This window comes from Clarias gariepinus, chromosome 22 (genome assembly GCF_024256425.1).
Source record: "Clarias gariepinus isolate MV-2021 ecotype Netherlands chromosome 22, CGAR_prim_01v2, whole genome shotgun sequence".
NCBI classification, from domain to species: Eukaryota; Metazoa; Chordata; class Actinopteri; order Siluriformes; family Clariidae; genus Clarias; species Clarias gariepinus.
The window spans coordinates 10576164-10588505 of record NC_071121.1 but is presented as its reverse complement, the minus strand read 5'-3'; the positions used below and the strand labels follow the sequence as shown (position 1 = coordinate 10588505).

Below are 12342 nucleotides of genomic sequence, written 5' to 3'. Positions count from 1 at the left end.
AAAGAAATGAATGTAGTATTAAACCGAATATCTACACGTGGTTGGAAATTTCCTCGTGGTTTGGGTGCCGGATGCACTGACTAACCCCAGGTGACGCAGCCTGTCTGTAGCTGATGCTCGGCACGTAGGCTGCTGCCTGGGTACCGCCTTCATCATTCACCTCATATGAGCATACTGATTGTTTTTTGTTGTTGTTGTTTTGTAATTACACATGCCTTGTATCAATGCCTAGACGATTGGAGAATCTTATTATTCTGTTAAGTTGAACCACACTCACACAAAAAAAACATTTGTTTCCAATAATTTTGGATGAAGTTATGATTCAAGGAAACGTGCGCTTGTCCTTGCAGCGCATAACACGTGATTCCATTTAGCCAATCACGTAGCTCTACAAGCCCGCACGCGCTGCTTCCTGATTTCTCCCCCCTCCCCTTTAGGGGTTATCACTGCGCTGCGCTGTAACCGTCCGCCTTCTCTGCTTCTGCTGCGGAGAGTGAAGTGACCAGATCAGCGTCCTTGCACACAGCTAGGCAAGGTGAGGCCCTTTCAACACATTTTTACCTAGAATTTCTCACAGACTTGGTTTACAATGACACGAGTTAGAATTTAACCTTCGTGATAGGATGTTTGAGGGTGATTGAAGCGCGCAAGCTATCAGAGCTAAACCAGGAAATGAATTTCAAATGTAACATTAAAGTTCATATTTTGCTCTTGCAGCGCTATTGAAGACCATTTTTAATTCCGTGGTGTTAATATGAACTATATTAGGTCGTCTATAGGCTGTCTGAGGAAGGAAAGAGACAGGAGCTGCGCCTGTCATGATAAAGTGACAGATTTTGCTTGATTTTCTTTGCCCTTGAAATGGAAACCGGTAGCCATAAAATGTCAAATTTGACGGTGAAACATTCTTAGTGTTAAATATTGTGTATATATCGACGAGAAATGCGTGTTTTCTGCCTTGCGACTCAGACGGCCTTAATTTCACAATCTGCAGTCAAACCGAATTAAACACTTCGGAAAAAAATAGCGCAAATATGGTAATCGATTGATGACGTCAGAATCTGAGCTAGCGTTCAGCTTGGATGAGTTGCTTAATTTTTATTTATTTATTTAACCGTAACCTGTTGAGTTGTGACTTTTGAAGACAAGATTAATCTTATATCCAGGATATTGAACACAAAATAAACTTCAGGAAGTTTTTTTCCCCCCCAGAGTTAATGCTCAGTGCAGGCTGCATGTGCTGCTGTCTATCTTGTGCAGCCTGCTGTTTTGTGGCCAGTGGCAAGTTTTCACTGACATTTAAGGCCACAAGATTTTCCATTGGTCCAACTAAAGCATATGTAGTAGTTGTGAATTTTCCCTTTTTTTATTGACTCTTAAATAGTAAGCACCCATAAAATATTATCACTGCCTCATTTTAAATATTTTGATAAATATGCTTTTAATGTTATAGCATGGCCTGTCCTTTTTTCTGTGGTGTTTCAGGTCCAGAGCCTAGTATGAATCATTTTGAAAGTGGAAAATTAGTAATCCTTTAGTAATCTGGTGGCTGGTGAACACATTTTGGTACAGTTTATTGGAAATGCATTATCGCCTTACTATAAGGATGTTGCCTTTAAAAAAAAATCAGTTCCTAGATTTTATATAAATGATTATCAAGTTATCCGTTCAGTTTACCTAAGTGTTGAGACTGTATTTGCTTCCCTAATGCCTTGTAGAGAGAGCTGATTGAGCATCATGATGGTACAACAGGTAGTCCTTGCTTCCTTACAGCACCATGGTTGATGATTTGATCCTGGCCACATGGGCTTTCTCAAATTGCCACAAAACATGGATGAAGGTTGATTGGCTTCTAGGAGTGAATGCACTCGTGCATTGTGCCTCTGATTTGGCGGGCATCCAATCCAGGGTATATTCCTGCCTCACGCCCACTGTTACAGAGATGGGCTCCAGATCCGCCATAGTGTAGCTCTGGTGAGGATAAAGAGGTTATTAAAAGTGAAAGAGACATCCATGACTTCATGTGCAGTTTTGCTTGAGCAGAGTCTCAGTCAGCAAATGTCATAAGAAATTAACCGATTTCCCCTTTCAAAAATCATTTGCATGCTGATGCAGTTCAAAGTAAACCTAATTCATTCAGACTTTCGGTGACTGATGAGCACTTTCTTCTTCCTAGAATGAATCACACATTTAAGTCCGTCCGTCAACCCCCCCCCCCCCCACCCCCCCCCCCCCCGTCCCCGTCCCCCCCCAAAAAAAAAAAAAAAATTCCATTGTGTTTGTGTGCTGTAAAGTTTTACTTATTTATTCATTTTCAGATCCTGCAACATGTCTATCCTGAAAATCCATGCTCGTGAGATTTTCGACTCTCGTGGGAACCCCACAGTTGAGGTTGATCTCTACACCAAGAAAGGTAATAATTTCGTTATGGCAAAAAAGTAAATTACTTGCAAATGCATGCTAATTATACAGATCATAACTTTTGCACTTCATAGCTTCTTCCAGTATTCCTCAGACAGCATTGTTCACTGCAGCAGCCACATTGTTTGGATGGTGATTTAAATGATGGCCTGTCAGCAATTACTAAGCAAAAGTCTGTGTATACTGTACGGGCAGTGAGGTTGTTCCGAATGAATGACCCATTAAGTTGCTTTCTCCATGATCAGTCTCCCGTGTGTGGTCCAGTAGGCTGGAAGAAGCAGATCATGTGGTAGATGAATATAAATAGGTGTTGTAATGCTATACAACCTGTATTGCATTGCATTGCATCTCACTGTAAAATGAAATGGAAGTCATTGGGGTTAAGAGCATCTGCCAAGTCACTAAATGAAAATAAATACCTCATACATGTGTAGTTGCCTTTTCTTGGCAGTTAAGGGTGGCACGAAAGTCTTGGTTTATAGACCAAAATGTATTTAAAGTAGAAATAATATAAAAACTCAGGTTGACAGCCCAGATTTCTGACATGAACCTTAAAGGTTTCTTAATGTGTCAGAACTCATGCTTTTACATGCAGGATGATTTCGCCCTTTAGTGCAGCAGGTTTTTTTTTTTTTTTTTTTTTTAGTGCAGACGTATGACCTGACTGCTAATGAACCTTGGTGAATAATGATTTAAAGCTTAGGCCTCCAGGATAGCAAATGCCTAAGTTAGCTTTCCAGAATGTACTGAGCTGAAGGACAGCCCCTCTCCCTGCAATCTGAGTGCAGTTTTAGTCATCATCTGTACTCAAAGCTATTTTTAGAGAGCTACTGTAGTGTTCACTGTTGCCTTACTCTCACTCAGGTATTCCCAGTTTAACTTTATCAGGTGTGTTTACTAAACAGTTATGCCTATCAAGTTTGGCTACCAAAGCAAATAGAATATAATTAATAGACATATTTAAAGAGAATCAGTTATAATATAATGTATCGAGAAAAAAATACAAACCAAACATTAAAACAAATTCTGTTAGTCAGTATGAATACATTTCTGCATGTAAAAATATAAATAAAAAATGAAACACTTGCGACTTGCATTAAATACAATATCATTCTGATTATTTTTAATTTAACAATTTATGTCATGTTGCAGTGATGTAGATCTGAACACGAGTCAGTTCTTTTAGTCAAGTTTTTAGGTAAGCACAAAAAATCGTGATGAGATGATATGATCCATTACTAACTCGGGTATTTTCTAAACACATCTGGTTTCTAGTAATGTTCAATTGTATTAATTGTGTCTTCCCATTTGCGCTAAAGTTGATGAGACAAAAAGCTTGTACAAATGTTTTAAAGTTATGCACTTTGCTGTGTCTCTGTCCTGAGGCTTTCCCTTGGTGGAAAATGCAAAGGAACAGCTACAGTATAGCTCTGACTAGAGCACTGACACTGGAGACTCCTTTTAAAAGTACAAACTAGATGACGGTTTTGGGGTCAGAACATTTTAATATAAATTCGTGACTTACCTTTTAGCCAAACAACTGTCTGTACAATGACATTCTCGACAATGAATTTAATTAACTCTAATATAGGAAAGAATTGCTAATTCTTTACTATATTATAACAGGAAACATTTCCTGGTAATGTAAATTATTAGATTCTCTCTCTCTCTCTTTTTTTTTTCTTTTCTTTTTTTTTTTTTAAACCTATATTTCAGTTTTTTGAAAGTGTTTGTTCATGCACGAGCTGTATATAACGGCAAGAACTGAAAGAAAGGGTTAATGGTGATGTTATGCAACCCCTCGTGCAGTTTATGAAAGAAGGGGTGGGGTTATGGGAATCCCCTTATATGGGCAGCATCAGGGGAAAAGTTACTCCTCTGTTGGAGGGGAATTTCAGCTGCATGGTGGGCTGTATAAATTTATACTTTGAAAGTTATGTGACTTAATTAAGTGTAGTAATTTGTTTCTTTTTCTTCAGGTCTCTTCAGAGCTGCTGTGCCCAGCGGTGCTTCCACTGGCATCTATGAGGCCCTTGAGCTTCGTGACAATGACAAGACACGCTATTTGGGCAAAGGTGCGGTTAGAGAGTTTACTGAGAAATAACAAATTATGTAATATTCTTGATGTAATTTTATTTTATGTTAAAATTAACTTGGCGGGTTACATTTGCTAAATATGGGCAGAATTGTTTGGAAATCATGACCTCTTAATGACACTTGGTTTACAAAAGTAGCATTGCTGTAAAAAATAAATGCACTGGTTAAACACAGAGATTTGCTAATATGTAGAATCGGGGACAGAGTACAGAATTATTTTTCAAAGTTTGAAAAGGTTTGGTGTATTCTTGTATTAAGTTTTAAATGTATACAATGACATTTTGGATTGTAATTTAACCCAGACATTTTATTTATAAAAATTGCCAGTAGAGAATCTTTAGCCTTACTTTTAAATGTATATTTCTATCAAGTCTCATAATATTAGTGCAGAAGTTTCTAGATTTCTAAAGAAACTATGTTTCTTTAATTATTGCTGTATTTAAGTTGTGCTTACAATTAGGACAATTCCCAGTAATTTTATTGTAATTACAGCTGCTTCACTTTTAGTCAACTAACATTTTACTTACAATTTCAGAGTCTTCCTGATCTTCATTACTGTTGGCCTGTCACAGTGTACTCTCTGTTCCTTCCTGTTTTTCTGTCTTTCCTCTTTCTGACACTTTCCTTCCTCTTCTCTCTGTCAGGGGTGAAAAGAGCTGTAAAATATGTAAATGAATTCTTGGCCCCAGCTTTGTGTAACCAGGTAAATGAGTGTGTGCAGGAACTGAAGTAAGGGTCATCTCAGCTGTGTGTACCAGAGCATGAGGAGTACAGTTTGTTTTTGCTACTAACAGGTCACAGAAATTCTAAGAAATCTTTGCAACTCTCCTAATGTGTGTTAAAGCACCCTCATGTGAACGCAAATAAATAATTGGGCAACTTCAGGGCCTGTGATCTAATGTCTAACACTGCCAACTTTGCATGTTCCCCCTCCACCCGGGTCAGTGATGGTCTGCTTGTTCCTTGCAGGTGTCTCAAAAGCTGTTGAGCATATCAATAAAACAATTGCACCTGCCCTGGTTAGCCAGGTAGGAATATTTGTTCTTTGACTAACTCAAGAATGTGTGTTATTGTGTATCATAGGTTTTTGACATGGATAAGATGATTTTTAGAATAGTAATTAGCGGTGTATAGACAGACAGAAAAATATCATGAGAGCCATTAATTTGCTCGGGACAATTTAGAATTATTGGCACCCTTTATCAAAAGAAGCAAAAAAAAAGTGCAAGATGAATAGTGATCTCCTCATACTTGGTGTTTTGTTTTTTATTTGTTGAAAAACTTGCAGACATGTGCCCTGGCGAGAACAGAACCTAGTCTCTTTCTGTAATTTTTATTTTTCTGTTTATCGTTTGAGACGCCTTTAGAGAGATCTTGGTTTACTTGTCTGTGCATAACTTGAAGTTAGTCATCTTTAGTCATCATTAGTTGACTAGTTGGTGTGCAACCTCTTATTTATATACTGTTATTTTAAAACATATTATGTATGTCCTGAGAACTAATAGGAATTAAATGTCTTTTAAAATGTCATTAATTTGGACATGAATACTTTTAGAGATTTGTAATGGGGCAAAAATTATTGTAGGTATTTTTGCTCATTTTCATAAAGGGTGCCAATAATTTTTGAAGATATGGTATGTCCCTTTTTTTAACCATTGTATGCTGTGAACATGTTTAACATTGCACCAGCTTTGTGGTAACTGCATGAGATTTAACCCAGCCTCATGGCTTAATGCTTGCTGTCACACTGTTTACTTTTATTTCTTTCCTTTTTGTTATTGATCAGGATGTGTCTGTCGTGGACCAGGAGAAGATTGATAAACTGATGCTTGACATGGATGGTACAGATAACAAATGTAAGCAACATTTACAAATTAATGTAGAAATCAATCATTTTTGAAAATTAAGGAAAGAATGTCTGTGCATGAACAGGTATTGATTTGGAGACTATATTAGTACAATTAGCTGTTTTTTAAAGTACTATGTTTGTAAATCTTCAGCTAAATTTGGGGCAAATGCCATCCTGGGTGTGTCCCTGGCTGTGTGCAAGGCTGGTGCTGCAGAGAAGGGCATCCCCCTCTACCGCCACATCGCCAACCTTGCTGGAAATCCAGAGGTCATCCTTCCCGTGCCTGTAAGAACATATTGTGTTCTTTGTGCTCATGCCAGACCATGATCTATCCTCTTGTTGAAAGTTCTGACGCATTAATAAACAAACCCGTTTTTATTTCCAAGGCCTTCAACGTTATCAACGGAGGTTCTCATGCTGGCAACAAGCTGGCCATGCAGGAGTTCATGATCCTCCCAGTTGGAGCAAGCACCTTCAAAGAGGCCATGCGCATCGGTGCTGAGGTCTACCACAACCTGAAGAACGTCATCAAGGAGAAATACGGTAAAGACGCTACCAACGTGGGAGACGAAGGTGGCTTCGCCCCCAACATCCTGGAGAACAAAGAAGGTGAGAGAAGATGGAGTGGCAGTTGGAGTCATCGTGTTTCCTTCTGCAAAAAGTCTGTTACTCTGTGCTCGTGCAATCCATGATTATGAAATCTGAATCTCAGAAGCTCTGATGCGATCACGCAAATATTTTTCATGTTCATACAAGCCAAGTGTAATGTGTCCCGGACAAAGAGATTATATTAATGCTTTAATGTTGTTGATGTTAAATTACAGAAAGATCTCTCACAAAAATTTAATGCCACGAATAGTTATTTAATAAGAATGTGGCAGCACAAAAGTCACTATTTTAATCTACTGCCCCAAATTGGCTACACAGAAGGATTGGGGGCTGGGTGGTCGTGGAAGCAACAAAAGCCTAAGCCCGGTGTCGAGTTTGATCCACCAGGTATATTTGTGGTTTGTCTGTTGCTTATTTATGAACTTGTAGTTCAACTAAAGACCTGGCAACAAGCTCAAAGCCAGATGATTAAAATATGATTGACTGAAATAGGACACCTTATTCTTCCCATATCCACATCAAAGGTGCCATATTGTGTATAGTGTATATATTATTTAATTGTAACATCAAACTGCATTTATTTTCTGCTAGTACACACATGACTGTGTAGTACATTTGCACTAATTGTGTTGCTTTTGTATTCCCCTTAGTTAATTTAAAAACTAACTGTTTTGAAATTTTCGTACACACACACTTAAAATTTTTAAATTTTAGTCCTATCTGAAACCTGTAAGTGTAGTTTTAAATAGTTCACTTGCTAAGATGCTTAGGGTTGTTTTTTTTTTTTTTTTTTTTGTGCGTCTAATTTTAGTCATTTTCTGTACTATAACTGGAAATTCTTCTTTAGGCAGCAGCACAGGGTTTCCAATTTCAGATCAGGTGTTTACTATGCTGAATGTCTCTCAGCTACTGAACACTGTTGTCTCTAAACACTAATACATGTACTGTAAAATAGGTTTATTGTTAGATTCTAATACTTTGTGCATTTGCAGTATTTTTGTCAATGTGTAAGAAATTGGTTGTTTTTAGAAGCTGTTGCGTTAATGGAAAAGTTCTGTATTTGTTAAAAGCCATTTTTTCACTTAAAAATAGCAAAAGAGCTTAAAAGGAGAAGAATATATATGTTTTTTTTCTTTTAATTAGACATTTCATAAATATTTGGATTAAACATATTTAAACATGGTATTTTCTTCCCAGCTCTTGAACTGCTGAAGTGTGCCATCGGCAAGGCTGGCTACACCGACAAGGTTGTGATCGGCATGGATGTAGCAGCCTCTGAATTCTACAAAGATGGCAAATATGACCTGGACTTTAAGTCACCCGACGATTCCAGCCGTTACATCACCCACGACCAGCTGGCTAACATCTACAAGAGCTTCGTTGACAATTATCCTGGTCAGTTTCTTTTAGGACTTAATCTGATGAATGAATGAGCACAAAAAGTTTTTATCACTGTAAGCTGCTTGCTGAAACCTTCAGCTAATACATTATACAATGCAGAGCTTCCAGTCTTGTGATATTTAACACTGAGTGATGCAAGCACAGCAGAAATTTTATGGTATGGTGTAAATGGGTTTTCTACACTAGCATTAAGCTGAATGTACTTTTGTCAAAGTAGTCCAAACAAATTAGGCTTTTATAGTGTTCATTTGCCTTAATGTCATTTTTGACTTTTAAACAAATTGATGTGTCTAAGCTTGCAGTGTAAAACAAAGCATTTAATGGGTTAATTTTGGTGGAATAAGCACTGAAGCCATCACCTGAGTCACGATAATGTGCTCTTTGATGTACGTTCCTCTTAGGCCACAGTAAATGGGGCCGTGTGTGCTCTGAGCTTCCAGGAGCTCTGTGCGATTTATATTTAACAGATGACTGCCTTTATTCATTTATTTATTTATTTAAAATCCATGCTCGATATAAAAGCTAATGCAAGCTTGGTCATGAATTTTTATTTATTTATTTATTTATTCCTATTTTCATGAAGTCATAACCAATTTTTTTTTTTTTTTAAATGTTGTCCCTCCTTTAGTTGTCTCCATTGAGGATCCCTTTGACCAGGATGATTGGGAAGCCTGGTCCAAGTTCACAGGCAGCACCAAGATTCAGGTGGTGGGTGATGATCTGACTGTGACCAACCCCAAACGCATCGCCAAGGCCGTATCCGAAAAGGCCTGCAACTGCCTGCTGCTGAAGGTCAACCAGATCGGCTCCGTCACAGAGTCCCTCCAGGCGTGAGTGGTCACACTTTCACACTAATAGCTTTCAGTGTTAAGCCAGCATGTAACACATTGTACATAGAGAAAAATTTGTTTGCCAGTATATGTATTCATATCTTTCCTGTTGTTTAGCTGCAAGCTGGCTCAGTCCAGTGGATGGGGTGTGATGGTGAGCCACCGTTCCGGAGAGACAGAAGACACCTTCATCGCTGATCTGGTGGTTGGCCTTTGCACTGGCCAGGTGAGTTAGTTACTACTGTAAATCTTTGATGTATTAATAAACACAATTAATGAACCAATACTAATATTTTTTTGTTTGTGTCATGATTTAGATCAAGACTGGTGCTCCATGCAGATCCGAACGTCTGGCCAAGTACAATCAGCTGCTCAGGTTCGATTGTTTAAGAGCTACAGTAGATCACACAGCGTGTACTTCATGTTTAACAAATACGCTAGCATTTTTAAATCTACATCTGTAGCATATGAGTGATATCCAGAGTTTTAAAACATTGCTGAGAGTCTGTTCTATTGAACAGATCAGACACTTATTTATATCGAAAGCCTAAGGGCAGTAAATGAATTCCATCAGATGTTTAAAAATCTAAGCAACCATTAAATCATTTGGGATGAGACTAGACACAATCTGTTATTCTCATCTCTAACAGAGGGAAGAACACTTAATTATACAGATTTTGCTTTGCTAGAATAGTAATAGTAATATATGAAAATACCACCTGCAAGTAAATCTCAGAGCCAGCAGCTTCTGTTAGACTTTTAGAAGTCTACACTAAGGAGTTTCCTTCCTTTTCTCATTACACAGAAATGTAATTATTTTCTGCAGATGCTAAAGGTGGATAGTGATTCAGGTTAAACGTATGGTGTACATACCATTTTAATTAAAATGGCATTTGGAGGGAAATTAATTTTATTCTGGCTAAGTGGGAAAGGTTTTGATTACAGCATGGTTTGTTTTCCCTGTGTGTAGGATCGAAGAGGAGCTTGGAGACAAGGCCCGCTTCGCTGGCCAGAACTTCAGGAAGCCCATCTGAAGAACAGGCCTTTCTTTAGCCACTGTTACCCATACTTGCGCTCCCACACATTAAGCAATGTTATCCCTCTCCAGAGCAAAAGGATTCTGAAAAGGCATTGAAAATCAAGGTCCAAGTCTGTAGGCTACGGCATGAATGTTTCTGTGCCAACGGAACGCCCATCCTCCTATGCTTTGGCTCCCCCAAAAATAGCACTGATCCTTTTAATTATAACTGTATTGTGCGGTGTTTCATTTGCTTTTTGTGTGATGTACTGAGTCTGGTTCTCTACTACTTCAGAGTTAAGTTCAGTATTCTGCACTGTATGTAGTGTAGCGTGTGCTCCTCGTGTTGCTCATGTAGTGTCACTTTAAAGTATGGCATAACGACAATAAACTTGTGTGGAAGTGTCACCGAGTCAGTGTGTTGGTTTGTCAATTTCCTGCTTGGAAATCGGAAGGGTGTCGCCGTCACTCTTGGCTTGCTCAGTAGGGACAATCTCATTATTATTTAGACAAATTTTTTTCACACATACACACTTCGATAAATTCTCTTTTTATTTTTGTGAAGCTGCTTTGAGACAATGACCATTGTTAAAAGTGCTATTTTTTTTATAATTAAATACATAAATTTCCATTCGTTGGTTATGTTTGACCACCCATGAGTTGAAAAGGATTGTTGAGCAGCAACATGAGTAGAGTGGAAAAGAATGAATACCTCCCTGGTGTGAGTTTGGGGTAGGAGGGCAGCTCCTGTTACCAGACAATGATGCATGAGGAACAAGTAACAAAAGATACCCTGACAGCACAGTAACATTAACACTGGATCTGATCCTTACTATTGCTTTAAGGTGCACATGTAATTAGGATCTATTTGCATTTTAGTAATTTGTTGGTAATTAACAACCAAACATTTATATACTGGTCAAAATAAATTAAGGAAACACTTTGTCCTGGTTTGACTTGAACACCCCTCATATGTGCATGTAAGGTTCAAATCAAACCAGCACTAAGTGTTCTCTTAATTCTTTTGAGCACTATATCTCCAGCTATTTTAATTTAGTTTTTTTCTGTATTTAAATGTTGCAAACGTGCACAATGGCCAGTGCTAAGCCTAATAAAAAAGGGCTATCTGGGGTATGATAAACCTTGAAGACACTGCTGTAGTGGTCTCTACTGACCTCTGCTGTCATTTCAGAGAAGTGCAACAATCTAAAGCATTTTACAGCCTATCTATTTACTGGGGTTATACATTACTGTATGTACAATGCATAGATTTTTCTTCCAACTAAAACACACTGCAATCCTCTGACCACAATTGTTGTTTGTCCTAATTGTCTGATGATTGCATGTTAACTAACTTGTGACTTGGTGCTGTTCTGCAAAGGATTGCCTCCCCCTGCTGGAATTTTTCTTCCTAGGTCTAGGGAAGGGAATTTTTTTTTTCTTCCCCTCACCCTTCATTTGCATTAGCAGTGGATTGGACAAAACATGAAAGTACAGACAAAAGCCTGGCCAAAATTTCACTGTTTTGAAAGTCAAATCAAGAAAACATAATTACTTAAATTGGATTAGGCAGCACAGTGATTTAGTGGTTAGAACTGTGGCCTTACACCTCCACGGTCAAGGGTTCAACTCCCACCTTGGGTATGTGTGCATGGAGTTTGCATGTTCTCCCATGCTTGGTGGGTTTCCTCCCACAAGACATGCAGATTAGGCAAATTGGCATTCCCAAATTGCCCATAGTGTCTGTGTATGTGTGTGTGGCCTGAGATGGATTGGAATGCTGTGAACCCCACCTCATGCCCCAAGTCCCCTGGGGTAGGTTCCAGCCCCAGTGTGCCCGTACACAGGATTAAGAGGTATAAATGATGAATTATTGGAATTGGGTGAAAATACACACATACACATAAACACATAAACATAGAGCTGTCAAATTCGAGGAGGATGTGAACTCTCAGGATTAAGACTAAACAGTTGTGTGTCCATAAGAAAACCTCTAGTTAGTGAGACCAACTAAAAAAAACCTTGTCTTTACTAGAAAGCATAAAGACTGGACTGGTATGTAATGGGAAAAAAAAGGGATGTGGTCTAATGAGTCCAGGTTAAGAAGAGTGGCGGAT

General features: G+C 38.4%; 1 protein-coding gene across 2 annotated transcripts; it reads left to right on the top strand.

The window, feature by feature from the left end:
• The first annotated feature begins 431 nt into the window (after positions 1-431).
• eno1a (enolase 1a, (alpha)) lies at positions 432-10633 on the top strand. 2 transcript variants are annotated; one of them, XM_053482219.1, is made up of 12 exons: positions 432-535; positions 2319-2413; positions 4401-4496; positions 5488-5546; positions 6305-6374; positions 6519-6652; positions 6754-6976; positions 8174-8371; positions 9006-9207; positions 9325-9433; positions 9525-9583; positions 10178-10633. In XM_053482219.1, exons 2-12 carry the CDS (start codon positions 2329-2331, stop codon positions 10239-10241), a joined length of 1299 nt encoding a protein of 432 aa, XP_053338194.1. In that variant the 5' UTR covers positions 432-535; positions 2319-2328; the 3' UTR covers positions 10242-10633. The 2 variants fall into 2 exon arrangements, with proteins under 2 accessions (XP_053338194.1, XP_053338195.1); XM_053482220.1 differs by lacking the exon at positions 5488-5546 and adding an exon at positions 5163-5221.
• Positions 10634-12342: the final 1709 nt, after the last annotated feature.